The 22,213-nt window shown below is 47.9% G+C and overlaps 1 protein-coding gene across 2 annotated transcripts in view; it reads right to left on the bottom strand.

Annotated features, from left to right (window-relative positions):
• The window catches only part of NGEF (neuronal guanine nucleotide exchange factor), a 101,949-nt gene that overhangs the window by 22,547 nt on the left and 57,189 nt on the right, over window positions 1-22,213 (bottom strand). The window contains exons 1-3 of one of the 2 annotated variants that reach the window (XM_012791605.3): window positions 17,486-17,755; window positions 16,682-16,824; window positions 10,473-10,765 (exon numbers count right to left, since the gene is read on the bottom strand). In XM_012791605.3, coding sequence (XP_012647059.2) covers window positions 10,473-10,765; window positions 16,682-16,824; window positions 17,486-17,592 — 543 coding nt within the window. In that variant the 5' untranslated portion in view covers window positions 17,593-17,755. Of the gene's footprint in view, window positions 1-10,472; window positions 10,766-16,681; window positions 16,825-17,485; window positions 17,756-22,213 lie in introns of those variants that run through there. The other variant, XM_012791604.3, reaches the window with a different exon arrangement.

Raw genomic sequence — 22,213 nt, forward strand, 5'->3', positions numbered from 1 at the left:
GTCGGTGAGGGATTTATTTTTAAGTATCTATATCTGATCCATTGAGATAGCAAAAATGTGTAAAGAAAGTAAAAATCTTCTATGCCCATTCTACTACAGATGTAATATTCTATTTTGCTTTTAAAAGCCTTTATATATCATGAATATTCACCTTATTTCATTCTTTGAAAGCACGTTTTTTGATGTTTATATCTTTGTATCTATATCTGCATGCTATCCTACTAAACAATTCCCCTACCATTGGGCATTTAAGTTTTCTTCCCTGCATTTTTCTCCTAATTTCTGCTGGGATGAACATCCTAATTAATAAACACTTGTGTACATGTCTGATTATTTTGCAAGATAAATTTCTAGAAACAGAAGTTCTAGAAAGTGTACAAATATATTCTTACTAGTTTTGATACAAATACACTCTTCCTATCAGCTGTATTTGAGAGTGCTCATGTAAGAATTCCCCCAACACTAGGCTTTAAACACATATATTCAGAAGTCTCTGTCATTTTGAAAAGCAGATGACAGTACCTCAATGTTGCTCTAGTTTGTATGTCTTTGATTACTAGTGAGTTTGATTTTTGTTTTCCCTTTTTTCATCAACTCATTGGCCATTTGTACTTTTTCTATGTGAACTGCTTCGCCCAATTTTCTTTGGGTGTTCATCTTTTTCTTCCTGATAGAGCCTTATGATTGACTGAAGTCTGGGTTTTGCTCACGTGTATGAAAACACCTACTTTTTTGCACATTTATCTTATAATCAGCCACCTCATTAGAATCGGTACTTTTGTTTGACTCCCTCAGGTTTTTTAAGCAGGCGACCATCACTGGAAGATGATGGTATGACTTCCCTTCTCTAAGGCTTCCTCTCTTCCTCCTTTCCTCATCTCATTGCCCCCGGAAGCTCTAGCAACATCGAACAGCGTTAGCAAGCATCGTATCTTGCCTTTACCACCACAAACCATTCTTCACTAAGTGTGATTTTGGTTCTAGATTTGAGATATTCTTTATAAATCTCAAAAGTGTCCTTCTGAGTTTTGTTATATTTAGATGGCAATAGATGTGCTATTTCCTCTTTCATCCTCTTTGAAGATCAGTGTATTTTTCTCCTCTGGCCTGTCAATGTGATAAATTTTGGTCCCGAACATCCAAATATTACACCACCTTTGCATTAATTCATACTTGCTCAATTGTATGTTATTCATTTAATCTACCATAAGATTTGATTTGCTTATGTTCTATGTAATTTTTTTACTTTAATTCACAGTGACTGGGTAGTACTTATTTTGTTAGGTTGAAAATAATGAAATTGAAGACATTCAACCCTTTTGATGTTTTACTTTTTAAATTATTGTACAGTAAAAAAGACTTGCGGGGTGTATAGGTTTATGAATTATAACATATGTGTAGACTCATGTAACCCACATTACAACCAGATACTCCAAGTTCCATCACTTCACCGGACGCCCTGTGCTGTCCCGTTCTCATCACGATCTCCCCCAACCCCTAGCCCCTGGCAACCACTGATCTGTTTTCCAACACTAGTTTGGTCCTTTTCAGAATGTCATATAAACGGAAGTGCATGTAACCTTGCTGGTTTCCTTCACTCAGCAAAATGTCTTTAAGATTCATCCAAGTTGTTGCACGTAGCAGTAGTCTGTTCCTTTTCATTGCTTAGTATGCCATTGTATGTATGTGCCGGTTTGGCCTCCAGGGGACATTCGGCTAGGTCTAGAGACAATTTTCGTTGCCACGACTTGGGGTGGGGATGCAACTGGCATCTCGTGGGTAGCAGGCAGGAATGCTGCTAGACCTCTGTGATGCACAGGATAGCAGTCCCCGCAACAAATTAGCAACTCCAATGTCAACAGTGCCGCAGTGCTGCTGTAGGTAAACCCCTGGGAGCGGGGTTGCTGGGTCGTGTGGTAAGTGATGTTTAACTTCATAAGAAACCGCCAACCCTTCAGCGTGGCCGCACTATTTTGCAACCCCACCAGCCACGTATGAGAGTTCCAGTTGCCATGCCTCACAGGAGCACTTGGTGTTGCCAGTATTTTTAAGATCTTGTAAAGCAAGTATGTAGTACTTACTTGTCTCCTGTACTTCTTTGATGAAGTATATATTTAAATCTTTTGCCCATTTTTAAATGGGACTGTTATTTTCTTACGGTTGCGTTTCAAGTTCTTTGTGTATTCTAAGTGCAAGTCTTTTGTCAAATAAGTGATTTGTAAGTATTTCCGCCCCATCTGTAGCTTCTCTTTTTCTTTCATTCTCTTAACAGTGTCTTTTTCAGGGCAAAAGTTTTTAACTTGGATCAAGTCCGATTTATCAATATTTTTCTTTTATGCATGATTGCTTTTGGTGTCACATTTGAGAATTCTTTGCCTAACCTCAGGTTATAAAGATTTTCTCCTATGTTTTTTTCTAAAAGCTTTAAAATTTTGCATTTTATATTTAGATCCATGATCCACTTTTTTTTTCTTTTTTTTTGAGACAGAGTCTCACTTTGTTGCCCAGGCTAGAGTGAGTGCCATGGCATCAGCCTAGCTCACAACAACCTCAAACTCCTGGGCTCCAGCAATCCTCCTGCCTCAGCCTCTTGAGTAGCTGGGACTACAGGCATGCGCCACCATGCCCCGCTAATTGTTTCTATATATATTAGCTGGCCAATTAATTTCTTTCTATTTATAGTAGAGAAGGGCTCTCGCTCTTGCTCAGGCTGGTTTTGAACTCCTGACCTCGAGCAATCCGCCCGCCTCGGCCTCCCAGAGTGCTGGGATTATAGGCGTGAGCCACCGCGCCCGGCCCCCATGATCCACTTTGAATTAATTTTTGTATAAAGTATGAAGTTTAGGTTTTTCAACATCAATGTTCAATATTTGTTGAAAAGACTATCCTTTGCCCATTAATTCCTTCGCCCCTTTGTCAAAAACCAACTGGCTATATTTGTGTGGGTCTATTTCTGGACTTTCTAATCTGTTCCGCTGATCTATGTGTCTCTCCTTTCATGGTTACCCTGCTGTTTTGATTAATGTAAAATTTTTAGTAAGTCCTAAAATCAGATAGTACCACTCCCCCAACTTTCTTCTTTTTGAAAATTGTTTAGGCTATTCTAATGATCTTGCCTTTTCATGGGAACTTTAGGATAATTTCATCTACAATCACAATAAATTCTGGAATGTTGGATTGGAGTTTAATTAAATGTACAGATCAACAACCGGGAAAGAGTATCTTTACTACATTGAAGCTTCCAATCCATGAACATTTTTTGTCTCTTGATGTATTCAGGTTTTCTTTGATTCCTTTCATCAGTGCTTTGTAGTTTTCAGCACAGAGATCCTGTGCATGTTTGGTTAGATTTAGACCTAAGTATTTCATTTTGGGGGAAGCTACTGAAAATGGTATGGTTCTTTTAATTTTGGTTTCTAATAGTTCATTGCTAGAATGTAGAAATATGATCAATATTTGTGTGTTGATCTTGTATCCTACAACCTTGCAAAATTACTATTAGTTCTAAGAGGTTTTTCTGGTGGATTCCTTGGGATTTTCCATGTAGACAATTATGTCATCTGTAAATAGGGGCAGTTACAAACTGTATGCCTTTGTTTCTTTTTCTTGCCTTATTGCACTGGGTAGGATTTCCAGTATGATGCTGAATAAGAGTGGTGTGAACAGATATCCTTCCCTTGTTTTTAATATTGGGGGAAATCTGCTGGTTGCAGGTGTGGTAGATATCCCTTATGAAGTTAAGGAATTTACCTTCTATTCCTAGTTTGCTGAAGGTTTTAATAATGACTGAATATTGAATTTGGTCAAATGCTTTTTCTGAATCAATTGTTGTAGTAATCATATAGTTACTTCTTCTTTAGGCTATTAACATGGTGGGTTACACAGATTGATTTTCAAATATTTTACTAACCTTGCATTGCCAGGATGAATCCACTTAGTCATGGTATATTACTCTTTTTATATACTTTTTAATTGCTAGTATTTTATTGAGAATTTAAAATATATATATTTGTGAGGAATATTGGTCCATAGTTTTCTATTCTTATTGGCTTTCTCTAAGTTTTGTATCAAGTGATGCTGGCCTTATAAAAATTTGGAAAGCGGCCGGGCGCGGTGGCTCACGCCTGTAATCCTAGCTCTCTGGGAGGCCGAGGCGGGCGGATTGCTCAAGGTCAGGAGTTCAAAACCAGCCTGAGCAAGAGCGAGACCCCGTCTCTACTATAAATAGAAAGAAACTAATTGGCCAACTGATATATATAAAAAAAAAAATTAGCCGGGCATGGTGGCGCATGCCTGTAGTCCCAGCTACTTGGGAGGCTGAGACAGAAGGATCGCTCGAGCCCAGGAGTTTGAGGTTGCTGTGAGCTAGGCTGACGCCACGGCACTCACTCTAGCCTGGGTAACAAAGCGAGACTCTGTCTCAAAAAAAAAAAAAAAAATAAAAATAAAAATAAAAATAAAAATTTGGAAAGCATTTCTCCTTCTATTTCCTGGAAAAGAATGGGCAGAATTAATACTTTGTCTACTTGAAATGGTTGGTAGAATTCACCAGTGGAAACTTATATAGGCCTGGAGATTACATGTTGTTGTTTTTATTAGTTTATTTATTTATTTATTTATTTTAGAGACAGAGTCTTGCTATTTGGCCCAGGTGGACTTTGAATTCCTAGGCTCAAGCAATCCTCCGGCCTCAGCCTCCCAAGTAGCTATATTTTTTGAAAGATTTTAAGTAAGAATTCAATTTCTTCAATAGTTACAGGACTATTCTGGTTATCTATTGTATTTTATTTTGGATGAGTTTTGGTACTTGTCAGTTTGAGGAATTGGTCTCTTTCATTTAAGTTGTCAGGTCGATAAGAGTAGAGTTGTGCATAGCACTCCCTTATTATTCTTTTTAATGCCTGTGGGGCCTATCACATCTCCTCTTTCATTGCTAACACTGGCAATTTACATCTTCTCTCTTTTTCATCAATCTTGGTAGAGACTTATTAATTTTATTAATCTTTTCAAAGAAATAGCTTTTGGTTTCATTGATTTTCTCCATTATTTTTTGATGTTCAGTTTTGTTGATTCTTACTCTTGTATTATTTCTTTCTTTCTGCTCGCTTTGGTCTTGCCCTTTCCCCTGCCTAGTGTCCTAATATGAATGCTTAGATTATTCACTTGAGACCTATCTTCTTTCCTAACTAAGCGCAATGCTATCAATTTCCTTCTAAACACGGCTCTGCTGCATTCTGCCAATTTTGGTATATTGCAGACACATACTCAGTCATTTAAAAATATTTATAATTGTCTTGAGACTTTCTCTTTGACCAAGGAATTATTTAGAAGTGTGCTAATTTCCAAGTGTTTTGAGATTTTATCTTTCTTATTGATTTCTAGTTTAATTCCATTAGGTTCAGAGAACATACTTCGTATGACTTCAATTCTTTTATACTTGTTAAGGTGTGTTATGGTCTATCTTAGTGATGGTTCTATGCGCACTTGAAAAAAAAAAACTGTATTCTGCTACTGTTGGGCAGAGTGTTCTATGAATATTTATTAGTTCCATTTGGTTGATGGTGGTCAATTCTTCTACATATTTATTGATTTTATGTCTTTCAGTTCTATTGATTACTGAGAGACGAGTGTTCTTGACTATGTATGTGTGTGTACATACACACCCCCCCTTTTGTACTTCTACTATAATTGTGGATTAAAAAACCTTTGCATGTGTTATGTGCTCTAATTATCAGATTTGATTATCAGTATTTCTCTTTTCCATGCTTTAGACCATGGATCAGCAAACTACAGCCTCTGGCTGGCCACCTGTATTTGTAAACAAAGTTTTACTGGAACACATTCCTCTACATATTGTCTATAGTTGATATCACACTGCAGTGGCAGAAGTGAGTGGCTTTGGCAGAGACAGTATGGCCTACAAAACCTAAAATATTTACTATTTGGTCCTTTCAGAGAAAGTTTGATGATCTCTGCTCTAGACTTGCACCAACTAATAAATACAGCATGTGGCTAAACAGATGCTAGTTTAAATCGAGTAGAATTAAACGCTTAGTTCCTTAGTTACACTAACCGTGTTTCAAATGCTCAGGAGCCAGGTATGGGCTGTGACTATTGGAGATGCAGACATAGAACACCCATCGTCACAGCAAGTGCTGCTGGCCAGCGCTGCCGTGGACTAGTCTATGGAACGCGGGACTCCTCCCGGCTTTGAACATTAGCCATCTGCGTGCACCTTCTCTCTTGTAGGTGAGTTTTTTGGTTACTGGTATGTTTGTGTTTTTAAAATCTTAAAAATTTAAAAAATTTTTATTTTTGAGTCAATTTTTGGTAGCTTGTATTTTCCTAGAAAATCACTCATCTCATCAAAACTTTTGGACAATATCTTCTTGGGTCTCTAATGGATCTGTTCTCCTTAGGAGTGTGTTTGTGGTATGTTTTCTAACCATTTCTTTCTAATGTCTAAAGCTGACATTTTAGAAGTTCATTTAATCTTGCATTTATCCTTTTCCTTTCTTTGAATTCACCGTGCATTTTACACATACGGCACATCTCGATTTGGACTCACGTGAAATGTTCGACGGCCACGGTGGCTACCAGAGTGGGCAGCTCACCTTTAGAGAGAATGACGCCCAGCAAAAATATTTTCCACCAGCCTGAGTTTGTGTTTCCAATCCCCTGTGTTCCCGCCATGCCCCGCTCCTATGGAACAGGAGTGGCAGTGTCTGCCCTCGTTTCTGGCAGATTCTGCACTGTCTGCCGTCCTGTTCGTGGCGGGTCCCAACTGTTACCTTCTCATTGTAAAGTGTGCCTCTTGGGTACGGCCTTTCTAATCAGAAGACACGACATCCACAAGATGAGGTTTAAATAAATAAAAATACTGACAGATTTTCTACAAAAATGAAAAAAGATTTTTAGGTGAAAAAAGATGCCACAAACAGACAGGGCAAGTGAGTTCTTGATCAATGTCAGCCTCTTGCCAGGCAGTGTCTCCAGCTCTTTATCCGTGTTGTTAATATTTATCTAATCTGCACAAGCCTGAGAGGTAGGTACTATGAATATACCCATTTTACAGATAAGGCAACTGAGGCACAGAGGCATTAAGTAACTTGCCCAAGGTCACGCAGCTAAGAAGTAGCAGAACTGAGAATCAAACCCACGCAGTTGGGTACTGGTGACTATGTATATAACCGCCAGACCCTATTGCCTCCCCTACACTAGACTGCAGGAAAAAACATTTGAACATATTAAAAAATAATTAATCTCCAGAATGTATACAAAACTGCTATAAATCAAGGTAATATAAACAAGCCCATAGAAAAAGGGCAAAGGATAAGAACAGGCAATTGATAGACAAAGAAATGGAAACGACCAGTGAACATATGCAAAGATGCTCAAGTTCACAAGTCGCCAAGGACAGGCAGGATGACACAAGATACAATTCTCCCTCTAACAGACTGGAGAGAAAATGAAGAAGTTTAACAACAGGCGAGGGAGGGTGTGTGAAAATGGCCTCTCTCGCGCTGCTGGTGGCCGTGTAAACGTGCACTGCCTTTACGGTGGCGACCTGGCAGTGCCCACCACCGTGCACAACCCGCTTCACTTCTGACCAGCGGTTCCCTTTCTAGACGTCCGTCCCACAGCCCAAGTCTCACAGGAGCACAAAGACTATGCACACGAGCTCTCCTGAACCCTGTCCTCGAGCGACTGCTGAGCTCGCCTGCACTCTCTCTACCCTCTGTCTACCACCTGCACTCTCTCTACCCTCTGTCTACCACCTGCACTCTCTCTACCCTCTGTCTACCACCTGCACTCTCTCTACCCTCTGTCTACCACCTGCACTCTCTCTACCCTCTGTCTACCACCTGCACTCTCTCTACCCTCTGTCTACCACCTGCACTCTCTCTACCCTCTGTCTACCACCTGCACTCTCTCTACCCTCTGTCTACCACCTGCACTCTCTCTACCCTCTGTCTACACTGGATGCGCGGGGCGAAGCCCAAGCCCGGGGCAGCCACCCGCACGCCGCTCTCCCCACCCGGGGAGTGTGCACTTCCTGCCGCTCACCTTCCTCCTTAAACTTACTCAAGCCACTTGCACCTGTGATGTGATCACATCATTTAATGATAAAAACCAATGAATTTTCAGCACAAAGGGAATTGTTTTTAAGACAATCAAGCTGAAAAAGTCTGAAAAGTCCAGGAAAGGCAAGATGCTAAAAACTATAACCCAAACCAAACTGCGGCTGAATACGGTGCAGCTAAAGCAAGCGTCTAAGCCCCAAATCCACGGCGCGGCTTGGCCGTGCTCTGTCAGGAGGGACAAGCAGAGGAAACAGGTCGCCTGCCGGAAACGACGGTCCCAGAAATGGCCGAGACACATTTATGCTGCCTGTGGTTTTTTAAACATTGAAAGTGTATTGAGTTACTTATTTAAAGACATTTAAAAATAAAGTGGTACCTTTACTGATGGATAAGATATCTTTAACAATGTAAAATGACTCTTTGTTCACTTTTGTGATTTTTTTTTTTTACACCAAATCTACTCTGTCTGAGAAGATTGGTTTAGTTTTCTAATCAATTGGAGATTTTTTTTTTGATATAGGGTCTCAATTGGAGATTTTTTTTTTTTTTTATATAGGGTCTTGCTCTGTTGCCCAGGCTGGGGTGCAGTGGCATCATCATAGCTCACAGCAACCTCCAACACCTGGGCTCAGGCGAGCCTCCCGCCTCAGCCTCCTGAGTAGGTGGGACTACAGGCACGCACCACCATGGCTGGCTAATTCTTTTAAATTTTTCGTAAAGATGGGGTCTCCCTATGTTGCCTAGACTGGTCTTAAACTCCTGGGCTCAAGTGATCCTCCTGCCTCAGCCTCCCGGATTGCTGGGATTATAGATGTGAGCCACTGAACCTGGCAGGATCTCTGTCTTCTAATGGAGGAGTTTAAGCAATTTACATTTATTTTTATAAATGATATGTTTGCTAAACTCTGCCACCTTATCCTATGCTATTTGTTTTTTGTACTTTTTTTTTACTGTTTGTTCTCCTTTTATTACATGGGCCCTTTTCTTCACTGCTTTTAGCTTCACTTATACTGTAAAAGTTTATGTTTTTAAGTTCTACTAGGATTTATCTGTAGGTTCTATGTTAGAAATTTGACTAAAAAAAAAAAAAAAAAAAACAACTCCCAATGCAGTCATTTGCAAGGTACGGCTCACAGGTTGAGAGCAATGTCAAAGCTCAGACATGATCCTGATTCTACTGGGCAGGACACCCACGTAAGCCCTCGGTGGCCCTTCAAAAGTCAAGTTTTATGAGCCTTGCCCAGCAGCAAATCCATCGTAAAACCAAAGTCTGAGTAACACGATACCAGTCAAGAACTGTTCTCAGTCTTGGTCACTAAACGTGTATGTATAGTCTACTGTTTTGTCTTTTAAATACGCAAGAGCAAACGTTCTGTGCCATCTAGCACAGGGGTGACAGGAGTTAAGGACGGTCAGCACCTTTGCAGCAACAGCTGCAGCAGGAACAAGCGCAGGGTGGGCGCGAAGGAGGGGGGGAGTGTGCTGGGGGTGCGGTGTGGGGGGGAGGGGGAGAACATGAGAGCAGGGGCACGATGGCATCTGGGTGGACCAAGCGCTGGCAGAAACCAAAACTCTTCATTTTTTTTCTTCTGCACTACTTTTTAAATTTCACAATTAATGCACACTCACATACTCACACTTTCTCCCAACCATTCTGTCTTCACTGCTCATCATACTCCTGTCTCAATAGACCACGAATTTCCCCCCAAATAATCCCTGCTCAACCAAAACGAACAGATTTCTTAGCTATTCATTTCTGTTTCTGTTCATTTTATACTTGATCATTTCTCCCTGCTAGTGACAAACCGATAGGCGACTCAGACGATCTTGCCTGGTCTAACTGGTGGTCAGCGAAGTCTGCCTGGACCGTCAAATGCAGGGGTGAGAAGCACAAGTTCAGGATTTCCGCACCATTTCAGGAGGGTGGGCAAGCTGAGAGATTTCTTTTAGGGCCCCCACTCACCCAAAGTTAGTTCAAATGGCCCCAAATAAAGTTGTAGGGTCAGACCACAGTGCAAAGAAATACGGCAGATTTCTGCCAACCACAGATACCTGGAATTACTCCACAGTCACTGTGAGGTCAGCATCACCCAGCGCTTTAGCGGTCGGTCCCATGGGACGGGAAAGCCCAGCAATAATAATTACATAAGGCTGTAAAGCATGCAAACTTGCTACCTACTGAAACAGCAACGCTTTGAACACTCAGTGTTGGGGTTGAGCTGTCCTAGAAGGTAACCGGGTATTTTTTTGTTGCCTGTAAAATAATGTTTTGGTTTTTTTCCTACACATTCTAGAAATAATTCTGGTGAACCAGCTGGGGAACCGCACCCCCCAGGGGAAGGCAGACACCTGCGAATCCCCAAGCCGCCGCCCTGGGCCCCGCGTTACCTCCTGCAGTCGGATCTCCTCGGGCTGCAGGATCTCCAGCACCCCGCTGCTCTGGATCTCGGGCAGGTCCTGCCAGAGGTTAAACCTCGAGTGGGGGTTACTGAGCAGGCAGATCTGAGGCAGAGCCTTCCTCTCAGGTGGGCTTGCCAGCTCCTCCTCTTCCTCCTCCTCCTCCTCCTCTGGAGTGTCCTCGCCGGCCGGGTCGGCATTGGCTTGTATCTCCGCGTCCTGTTGCCTCCTGGTTTCGATTTCCTGGAGAGTCGATTTATCGCGGTATTCCTGATACAGGAGCCCTGGAACGCATGGAGTCGGGACAGAGGAAAAAGATGTTAGATGGCAATCATGAGGTCACGACGTCGAGGCTGCACGTTCTCATCCAGAGTGATCGCTCTGCCGGGAACACGCAGAGAAAGCCAGCCCTGCACACGCTCGGCCATGGCATAAACTGCTGTCGTCTTCGTTCTTGGGAAAGATCAGCATGTGTAAGTTTTTTTCCAGCAAATAAAGAAATGCCCAAACAAATTCAAAATCCAATCACGCAAATAGATGCCTCTCCCACACATATCTGGCAAACAACAAGGACCTAGAACTTGATGTCTTCACAGCCAAATTGATAGGAATGTCCCAGCTACGTTTCAATATCCCAACAGGGTACTTTCCATAGCCTTAAATGCTTCAATATTAAAGCTCAAGTATATTCATTTGTGAAAAGGGAGCAGTTGTAAATTCTTATGTTGAAGGGGGTAAAAAAAAAAAACAGTATTCCATCAACCTTATGATTTAAAAGGGAAATATTCCCTTTTTTTTTTTTTTGCTTTCATAGTTTCAAATTTGCTTCCCTGACAAATTGTGCTTGAAATAAATGCATTTTAGTCTCACAGGAGATCTGGCGGCTCAGCTGAGTCAGTGCAAACGTGGCGTCCCCATTGGATGTCCTGGCCTGGGGCACGGGGCTCTCTCTCCACACAGGAAGCAGTGTGTTGGGGGGCGCTGTGGCTGGGCGGGGATGGGGGGTCCGGCCTGCTGGGAGGCTGGGAGGAAAGGGTCCCACCTGAGAGTCTTGTGTGCTGTGCCACAGAGGCAAGGGTCTACCCCGAGGACAAGGGGGTGGCCCCAGGAGACCTCAGAGCCAGTGCTCTGGTTGCATCTTAGTACCACGGACGGGAGAGACGGGCTGCAGCAACCCCCCAGGAGAGCGAGGGAGGGGGCTGCACCTGCCCCATGTGGGGGTGGAGGGGGTGGGGCCAAGGGCCAGATTCAGCGGACAGTTACAAGGCAGAGGACAGGCCCTGGGTCATGAGTGACACCCCCATAAACAGCTCGGGCGCAGAGTCGAGGAGCGTGGGGTGGTGGAGGGCTCGGGACGTGGCCCGGCACCAGGACATACCGGTCTGGTCCTCAGGAGAGCAGCGGGGCCCCTTGATGTGTCTGTCTAGGAAACCAAGATGCCTGTCCCAGGAAAGCTCCCATACGGATAAATGGACCACTCAATGAGCACTCGCTTTTGTTTATTTTTATTTTCCTTTTTTATCTACCTAAGATAATACTTCAAGCGCTTGCTCTTACAATGCAGTACAAACATTAGCTACTAGTCCTTTATCTAACTGTTAGACATATCTAAACAGTAGAAAAAGGAAAAATAGAAAAACAGACTACCTTTGAAATCCTGAATGTGGCTGGATAAATTGTATTTCAAGAACAGGAATCTAATAAGTCCACCCTGTGGATTGAATTAGTTGGCGTCTGATGCTCCATAACTCTAAATTATAAAGCCTTTATGCTAAGGTAAACATAGCACTAACTCCAAAAACTTAAGATCCTGTGTTTTTCTAATGATGCAATCTAGCTGAATATGACATTAATTTGACAAAGGAATAAAAAGAAAATCAAACGCTATGCAACCCAGATTGAAGATCTATGAAGGCAGGTCTAACATCAACTAAGTCAGCTCGATAATGGGCGTACTATCCGGCGACGGCTGCCAACATTAGGCTGATTAGCATGCTGAGAGTCTGATGCTGTTGGCAGAGGTTTAGAGAAACCAGCTTCCCCTGGTTGACTTGGATTCACTTTCCAATGTCTCCCTCATAGTAGGTACTCAAATATTTGTTGCATACTTTTTTTTTTTTTTGAGACAGAGTCTCACTCTGTTGCCTGGGCTAGAGTGAGTGCCGTGGCGTCAGCCTAGCTCACAGCAACCTCAAACTCCTGGGCTCAAGGGATTCTATTGCCTCAGCCTCCCAAATAGCTGGGACTACAGGCATGCGCCACCATGCCCGGCTAATTTTTTCTAAATATTTTTAGTTGGGCAATTAATTTCTTTGTATTTTTAGTAGAGACGGGGTCTCGTTCTTGTTCAGGCTCGTCTTGAACTCCTGAGCTCAAACGATCCTCTTGCCTCAGCCTCCCAGAGTGCTAAAATTACAGGCATGAGCCACCGCGCCCGGCCTGTTGCATAACTTTTAAAAACACGGTTTCCAAGCTTCACAGAAGCGTCTAATTTGGCATGTTTTTGAAGGCTCAGTAATATGTCTTATGTGCGCCACAGTCGGCAAATCATGGGTACACGGACATCTTACCTTGAACATCTCACTGCGGTGCCTACGCTGGAAAGAGACAAAAATACCTGCAATGCGGGGAGCTGGATTGAAAGTAAGATTTCCGAAATCACACCGTGGCAGACATCGCCGTTGGCTGCTGTCCCCTGTCCCCTCACACCCCTTCTTCCCGTTGGCAGGGGAGGGGTTTCGCTGTGCGCTGACCCATTCTGCGGTGGCTCGGGAAGCGAGTGGCGGCTGACTGGTGGAAAGCTACCAGGACAGCTCTACCCCGCTTGCTGGTGGGGGTTCAGACGTGGCCTGCGGCTCAACCTGGCTGCTGTGGTCTTCATGTTGGTGTCCCCCCTCCCCCAGCCGTTGGTATCTCGCAACCCAATACCTAACAGTGATAGTAGGAAGAGGTGGGGCCTCTTGGAAAGTGACTGAGGCTTGAGGGCTCTGCTCTCAGGCTGGGATTCCTGCCCTTATAAAAGAGGTGGAGGGCAGCTGCCTTGCCCTCTCTGCCAGGTGAGGACACACCCAGAAGGCACCATCTTTGGAGCAGAGAGGGGCAACCCTAACCAGATGCTGAATCTGCTGGCACTGTGATCTTGGACTTCCCAGCCTCCAGAACTGTGAGCAATAATTTTTTTGTTGTTTATAAATTACCCAGTCTAAGGTATTTTGTTACAGCAGCAGGAACAGATTAAGACACTGGCCAAGGAGAGTAAGGGGACATCTTCTAAGGGCTGCTCAAAAAGATGTCCCTACCCAATAGACACTTGAAGACAAACTGCCCCTCCTGCTTTTACACATGGCTGCTTGAGGATGTGATGCCTGGAGCTCTGGCAACCGTCTTTTAACACGAGGTGCAAATGGAGGAGGGGAAGTAGGTGGTGCAGCTGGGGGATTCTTTGCCTGAATGAACCAACTCTGGACCCTTTAACTGAGATGGAAGACTGCATTGCTTAAGATCACTTCTTGCTAGACAGTCTTTGGCTTGTAGCCAGAGACTCTCAATATAAGTAATTGCAGAATTTCCTTACAACTTTCTACTTTTTTTTCTGAGGTATTCAGAATATGAATTTAGACACCAATTTTTCCTGGAGCTCCTGTGGTTACAAAGAGTTATCTGACACACTGTGTAACAATTTCCCATCGCCTTTCATTTTTATTTGCCTTAAATTCAGATTACAATACAAATAGGGTTGCTGTGCCTGAGAAACTGTCTATCATCTAAGTGTCTGTACTCGATGTACTGTTAACCTATCATGTTTTCCTACTTTATATTTTGTGCATTCAGTAAGCCCAACTTTACGAGGACACTCACAGTGCCTGCGAAGGCCTGCGCCGTGTCGCACCCGGGCGGAACCGGAGGCTCGGTGCCCACCTCTCGGATCACAGCGACCTACGCCAGGCTGGTCGGGCTGCCCAGAAGGAGGGGAAGCCCCCAGCTCCTCTGGCCAAAGACCCCCCGGGGTCCTTCAACATCTGTCTTGCAGAAAAGAATCTTTTTCTTTGAATCTCAAATAGAAGCTTCTAAAGGGCAAGGGGTTCGGTTATTATTTAGGGAGCAGCGTCTGTGTGCCAAGCATCGTGTTGGGCGCTGGCCACAACAGCAGCACACAAACACACGCTCACACACACACAGGCGAAGGCAGTCACAGGGTCTCGGAGCCCAGGATCTACTAGCGCCCAGGGCCACAGCCAACTGTAACGACAGCCGCACACCGCACCACGCACACTACTGACATCATTCTGTCTGGCTTTGGCGGGAGCTACTCCACAATCCCACGCACTGGTCTATAAAATGCCCACAAGTTCTTCCCGCTTTCTCTTCCCCTTAAGGAGACTGTGTCTTTAGGAACCTGCTGTTCTTTCCCGATACCTGGCAACGAATTACTGGACTCACGGAGCTGAAAGCTGCTAGGCTGTTGCAGGGATCTGCTCAGCACAGACCTCAAGTCTCTTACTACAGACGAGGTGCAGGTGCTGTTCAGCACATTCAGCACATCTGTTGAGCACCTACTACAGGTCAGGCCCAGGAGCCTGGAAAAGACATTCGCTGTGACACCAGCAGATATCGGCAGAGGCGGCGGGGACACACTCAAACGTCAGAGTCTCTATTGCTGACCGGAGGAAGAAACTCAGGCCCTGCATGAGCAGGTGCTGGAACTCGGGGCCCAGACTGCCGGCTTCAAGCTTACGCCACTGGCCCGACAGGTCCAGCTGTGTTCTAGAAAGACATCTCCAGGCACCCACAGTGCAGACGGGAGGAGGCACGAATGTCCTCCCCTCATGACACTGATCCTAGCCAAAGGGGAGCCCTTTCAAGAGGATGGAAGCAAAGTTCCCAGCGCATGCAAAGGCAGACGCGGCTCTCCTCACTGGGAAGGGCCATGTGGCAGAGAACCGGGAGAAAGGGGTTTTCCGGAGCCTTTGTTTAAAACCAGGATTTCCCAACTGGCATCAGTTTCAGATCAGCCCCTCTGCACTCCCCAGCAAACAAAGGGAAAAGCCACCACCACCAGGCAGCCTGACATGTGGGGGGCCCCACTGGGAACAGAATTCCTGGAGTCAGCGGGCTTAACAGCATGTGGTGTGTGCTCCACCCCCTCAGCTCCGCAAGGGCTCCGCTCCTCTCGCTCCTCTCGGTTCAGTTTAGAAAGATCCCCGCCTGGGAAGAGTGGGCCGCCCGCAGGTCTCCCAAGCACCCGGCCTCCTGTGGCGGGGGAAGCTCCACTTCCCCCCTGGAGACACTTCACGACTGTCCAAACCTTTGGGATTGGAGGACAATAATTATATACTTAGGGAAGCAATTTTCCAAACCTAGAATTTTTATTTAATGAACAGACTGTCGGCTGCTGTGATAACAAAGACTAAAAAGATTTTCTAAGCAGCAGGTAGCACTTTCAGAATAAGGGAACCCATATCACCCGTTCCCTGGTGCCCCAGGTGATGACATGAGAACTAGCTTGATGTCACTAGCAATTTTTTTTTAATGCACATGTTGGAGTTCTTGGGACGTGGTTCAATCCACTTTCTGTATTCACAGTGCTTCAGCTGCAGCTGTGTAGGAGCTGGACACACAGGCCCAGCCTCAGTTTCCCCTCCCTGCCATACTCCTAGAGAGGCTTCCCTTCCTATTCCAGGGGCTTCTCTAGAGGTGCTACTTGCCCTCCACTTTGCCTTTCCTTCCCCTGAGCAAGGAGGCCCCCCTGCCTCCTCTCCCCAAATCTCCTCTTCCCCGATGCCCCTCTCCCGCTCCTGCTCTGGCTCTCAGCAGCCAGCGTGGCTAACAGGTTTCCGCAGGCCCTTCCCTGGTGGGACTAATGGAGTCCCCTCCTGCACAGCCCTGCAGCTCGGCTCCACCCCTTTCTGGCAGAAGTGACAGGGGGACAAAGAGCCTTCCCCCAGAAAAGGGCTGGGCAGGGAGACCTCTCCACAGAGTGGGGCAGAAAGCCGTTTGCTAAAGCCGGGTCGTGCGGCACGCTGTGGACGTGGCAGCTTTGCCCCTGGAACCATTTAGAACCCAATGTGTCAAAACGCTCCTTGCCCCCATCAGACGCCTCCCTTCGCGCGCAACACCGCGGCACCCCGCGAGCGGAGGGACCCCGAGTCCTCCAGGAACGCGTTTCCCAACCGAAGCCCCGGCGCCACCGGGACACCCACCTATTTGTTCAATGAGGTTTCTCCAGGAGTCGGCGGGGATGGGATGGATCATCTGCAGGGCCTCGGTGAGCGTGGTGGGGCTGTCGGCCAGGGCCGGGCACTCCTCGGGCGTGGTCCCATTTCCCGGGGTGGAGGACGACAGGCTGCCAGAGAGGGAGGAGGGCGAGGGGCGGGTTATTTTTAAGCAACGACACACGTTGGCCGGCTGGCGAGGGGCGTCCGCGCAAGCGGCTGCTGGCCCGCGGGACCCTGCCCCGACCCAAGGCCGCAGCCGCCGCCCCTCCCGGCCGGGAGGGGCCCCACAGGTCCTTTTTGTCACCGCACCAGGGCGCGACGGGGTGATTCATGCCCACACCAACCCGCCCAAACCTTCATGTTTTCGGAGCTCGCAGACAGGCGTCGGAAACTTGGCGCGCCCTGCCCGCTGCGCGGCGCCTACCCGCTGGCCCGACGGGCCCCACGGTCTGTGTCCCTCGCCGTCGCACAGCCCCCGTCCCCCTTCGAGCCCCGATCCTGCGTCCCAGGGCCACGCGGCGCGGAAAGGGGGCGCCGAGCTGGACGCGCGCGCCCAGGGTGCCCAGGCGAGGGGCGAGAGGCGAGCCCGGGCAGGGGCCCAGGTGCCGGCGGACCAGGCCGGGACTCACCACCCACGGGGCGGGGTGCGGCCCGACGGGGTCCAGGGCTGGAAGTGGGGGGCAGCGGGAGCCCGCGGGCCGGGGACTGGGGTTAGGCCGCACAGGTCGGTGCCCGCGCCCGGGGCGCAAGCTGGGAAGGAGGCACGCGGGGACGGCCGCCCGTCCTCACCTGCCGGGCAGGTGTCCCGCCGCCGAGTCGCGCGCGTCGCTCTCCGAGGTGGAACTGTCGTGGTCCACAGCGCAGGCGGCGCTGAAGGCTGCGGCCAACAGCTCCATGGGGTTGGCGGCGGGACGGGCGCAGGGGCCGGGTCGGGGGCCGTGCTGGGGGCCCGGAGCTGGCCCGGGGCGACGAGCGGGCTCCGGAGCCGGGAAGCAGCGCGAGCGGCTCAAGCCGGAGCTGCCGCGGCCGCCGCTGCCGAGCGCTCCCGCGGGCGGGCGCGCGCCCGGAGGCTCCCGGGGTTGCTACGGCAACGCGGGAGGCGGGAGGGGCGCAGCGGCGGGGGCGAGGCCGGGCGGCGGCGGGGCGGGGGCGCCGGGCTGGGCGCGACCGGGGCCCGTGGGCGCCGACTGCGGGCCGGGACCTCCCGCCGGGTGCGCCTTCCTCCCGCAGCCGCTGCGCCCAGGCCAGGGGAGCGGCCGGGCAGAGTGGGGACCGCGAGCCGCGCCTTGGGCTGCCCGTCCCTCCTCGCGGTGGGGCCTGCTGTCCCGACTCCGCGGGGCGCGCCGGGCAGGCGCGGGCGAGGTGGCCCTCCGCCTTGCCCACGCTGGGCACTCTCCGCCGTCCCCCGCAGGGATGCGGCTCCGCGACCCGCTTCTGCAGCCGAGCCGGGCCTCCCCGCCGGAGGTGCCTCCGACACTCGAGGCAGACTGAGGTCTCAGAGGCTCCCCGCGCGCCAGCTGCCGACCCTCCGGTGGGGAGGGACCGGCACGGAGGCCCCGCCCGGCAGGTCTGGCCGCGGGACGAGCCTCCCTCAGCTACGCGAGACCCGGGCGGCCCGGGGTGGGTTTGGGGGCTCCAGAGGAGGAGAAACAAAGTCCCCGAAAACTCCGCCGGGCAGCTAGTTCTGTTTGATCAATCCCGGACGCGAAAGAGAGCAAAAGGGTAACTCTGGGAGTTGAGAAGGAGGCAGATGTCCTGCTTGGCGAGGTCCTAAAGGTGGGCTGAGGCAAGCCGCCCCTCTGGTCAGCGATGACGCTGTCCGCTCAGGTGTGACATGGACACCTAGAGGGATTCTGTCCTGCGAGACGGCTGGCACACTGCCCGGTGTCCGGAGGTCAGCCCGCTCCCCTAAATGGGCGCTCGGGCGCCAGCGCCAGCGTCTGCAGCCAGGGCCGGTTCCTGTGTTTATGGTCCCCGGACACCTGAACGGTGCCGGCAGGTACAGAGCAGGTTACTTACTCTGCACTGTCTACCCACCGGACATTTGCTTAAATTCACAAATTCCTCGGGGTTTTTTTCTTTTTATCTATGCAAATACTGGTGGCACAAGGGATGCAGTTACTCATTAGTTGCTTGGCTTTAATCAATGCGTAGCCAGCCTTGATTAGGGCAGCTGTGGTCAAGGAAGGGTTGGGGAGGAGGGCTAGGTGGCTTTGTGCCTGGAAGGGAATTCTGCTTCCCAGAGTTCTGAGGGATCGCCCCCAGGGTGCCGGCACATTCCATCTAGCTCCAGCTCCGACTCCAGAAGAGGGTGCTCAGGTTGACTGAAATCAGTCCCTAAAGCTTTCACGTAGCCCTGGCTCCCCTGTAGGGGCCAGAATGGACAGGTCTGGTCTGCCCGTAAGGCCTCAGGGCAGACCTTGCCCTTCAGGCCTCAGAACACTGGAGACAACCACCTGGTCTTCCCTTTCCTTGCCCTTCAGGCCTCAGAACACTGGAGACAACCACCTGGTCTTCCCTTTCCCAAGCCAAACGCCTCCCTTCCTTGACGCTCTCACATGGACCCATGTACCTGCGGGCAGCCCCTCCTGCCCTCTGGGTTTTCATCTGCGCACTGGCCGTGTCCAGCCGGGCTTAGTCTGCTGTTCAGGCTGCTACGGAAATACCAGAGACTGGGCAGCGTATAAGCAACGGAAATTTATTTCTCACAGTCCTGGAGGCTGGAAGTGTGAGGCCAGCGTGGTCTGGTTCTGGGGTGGGCCCTCTGCCAGGTTGCAGACTGCTGACTTCTTGTCGTAGCCTCACAGGATGGAAAGAGAGTGAGAGATCTGGGGGAGCGGGGTCTGTTTTATAAGGGCACTAATCCCATTTAGAAGGGCTCCAGCCTCAGGACCTAACCGCCTCTCAAAAGCCCCACCTCCTAATACCATCACCTTGAGGGTTAGGATTTCAACATATGAATGGGGGGGGGACATAAACAGTCTATCCCTGCCCCCCAATTCATGTCCTTCTTACATGCAAACGGCAGTCATTCACCCCGACAACCCAAAAGTCTTAACTTGTTCCAGCATCACTCTAAAGTCTGAAGTCCTAAGTCTCATCTGAGTCAGATATGAGGGAGACCCAAGGTATGACTTTTCCTGAGGCAAAACTGTCTAACTGTGACCCTGTGAAACCAAGCAAGTTCTGTGCTTTCAAAATACAGCGGTGGGACAGGCAGAGGATAGACATCCCCGTTCCAAAAGGGGGAAATAGGACAAAAGGAAGAGGTGACAGGTTCCAAGTAAGTCCAAAACCTAGCAAGGCAAAGTGCAGGAGATCTCAAGTCTTGAGAATAGCCCTCTCTTGGCTTGAGGCTCTGCCTTCCAGGCCCACCGGAGGGGTGTCCCACCTCCAGGGCCCACTGAGGCAGTGCTATCACCCCCACAGCTTGGTGGGGCTCTGTCTACTCTGTGGCTTTCTCTGTATGGTGGCCCCACACATGCCACGGTTCTCTGTGGTGGCCCATATTGTGGTTCTCTGTCAGGGTGGGGTCAAGTCCCTTGACATCAAGTGCAGCCAGCCCTGTCCCCAGCCTGGGCACTCGGGCTGTGGTGGGACTGGCAGTCCTGGATTGCCTTTTGGGTCATTATTCCCTCGTCTTGAAGATAGCGTGTGTTCACAGCCAGATAGTTCTATGGTCCAGCCTGGACCTCACTCGCCCTTAGAGCTCACATAACGCCTAATGGGAGCTGTCACTTCACACTCTGCTGCACCAAAGAGAAAGGTTCATTAAAAAAAAAAAATCAGAAAATATTAAAGTGAAATTATATATATTAGGACGAGTATGATAAAACCTTCCAATCGAAAAATAAGCTAAAAATATCTTCCTAATTATAAAGTCAGTTTAGAAAGTCACTGAGTTCTGAGGCAATAACCTTAAGTTAAATTCCACATGTTCTATTTTCTATCATAGTTAGTGTTAGGCAGGCTGTTATTAAAATTTCTTCTTAACTGATACTTGGCTCTGAATCATTCACAAAATAAAGTATTGATAAATATTCCAGGTTTTTATACCTGATTAGCACATAGTGGTTGCCCTATAAATATTTGTGAATAAATTGATGGTATGTTTCGTAAAAAAAAAAATTTAGTTATTTTAGGTATTTTATCTAAGGATTATTTATTTCCTCCTTTGGGTTATACACATTAAATATTGGAAGCGAAGTGGATTCGAAGTCCTTGTTCATGTTTATAAAATTTTTCTTGATCTTGAGGGAGAAATTCTGGAAGTGGAAGGAAGCTTAGAGATGATCTGGCTATTTTATAGACAAAATAAGACCAGAGTGTTAAATAAAAAGCCCGAGATCACGCAGCTGGCTAGTGGCAGATTCAGAAGTATATGGTACTAACTTTTATGGAATAAGGTACTGCAAGTTTCTAGTCACTTACTCAATTTTCAGGGTCACATGGCATGTCATCAGACTATCAAATGTTTGTTTGTTAAATCTAGTAGGAAAATGCCTGAACTAACTTTCTCTATTTCTCTCTCTCTTTCTTTCTCTTTTTCTCTCTTTCTTTCTTCTTTCTTTGGTAATGAGAAGACATTCCTCAAATATATATTAGAAACTTACAGAAATAGGAGCTTGATAGCTTTTCATTAACTGTGTCTTTGATATCCATAAATACAGTCACTTATTTTTGTCACTCTCAAAAGCCTTTTTTACTTGCTTTGAAAATCAGCAAATTTAGTCCACTTAGGCAGAACCAGCAGTCAGTTCATAGAAGGCTACACCTTTTAGAGCGAAGTGGACCCCAAATCTAGGGGAAAATTAGGAAAAGGACAAGCTGTATGCTCAGGAAGGGACCACCTTTCTCACCGCACCTCCAAGAAACCCAAAAGCCCGTACTCCATGGGTGGAAAGATTTTGCCACAAGGAGACTTTCCAAAAATAAATTGTTCTGTTGTGTGGCTGGAATTGTTTTACTGCTGAGGTAGAGGTGGAGATTTTTCCTTTCTTTTCATCATGGAGATAATTTGTGAATATGGGATGGTAACATGTTAAGGAGGTAAAAACAAACTCAGTCCAGCCTTGTGTAGTAAGGCATTAATCTGACCCAAAGAGAGGTCTGGTTTTTCCGTGGGCTCCTGGGAGGTGATCGCTAAGCTGTTGGAATGTCACGTCTGAACAAGCGTCTTTCCTTACCTGCCAGTGTTGGGCCGACCACATAGGGTGGGGCCTTGGCTCTCGTGGGGGCTTTGGTTCAACCTCCAGAGGGGCTGAAGACCGAGGTCAGCCATCTGGACAAGAGCCCAGTGTATGGGACTAAGCCCCAACAAAATCTCCGGACACCACGGCTCAGGTGAGCTTGCCATGCACATTGTCACACATCACTGCGGGGAAGGTTAGCTCTCTGTGACTCCTGCGGAAACCACTGGAAGCTCCGTGTGTGAGACTTTTCGGGACTCTGCCCCAAGCACCTTCGCCCTTGGCTGATTAAAATCTGTATCCTTTCCCCGCAATAAACTGTAACTGT

Source organism: Microcebus murinus, chromosome 8 (genome assembly GCF_040939455.1).
Source record: "Microcebus murinus isolate Inina chromosome 8, M.murinus_Inina_mat1.0, whole genome shotgun sequence".
NCBI classification, from domain to species: domain Eukaryota; kingdom Metazoa; phylum Chordata; class Mammalia; order Primates; family Cheirogaleidae; genus Microcebus; species Microcebus murinus.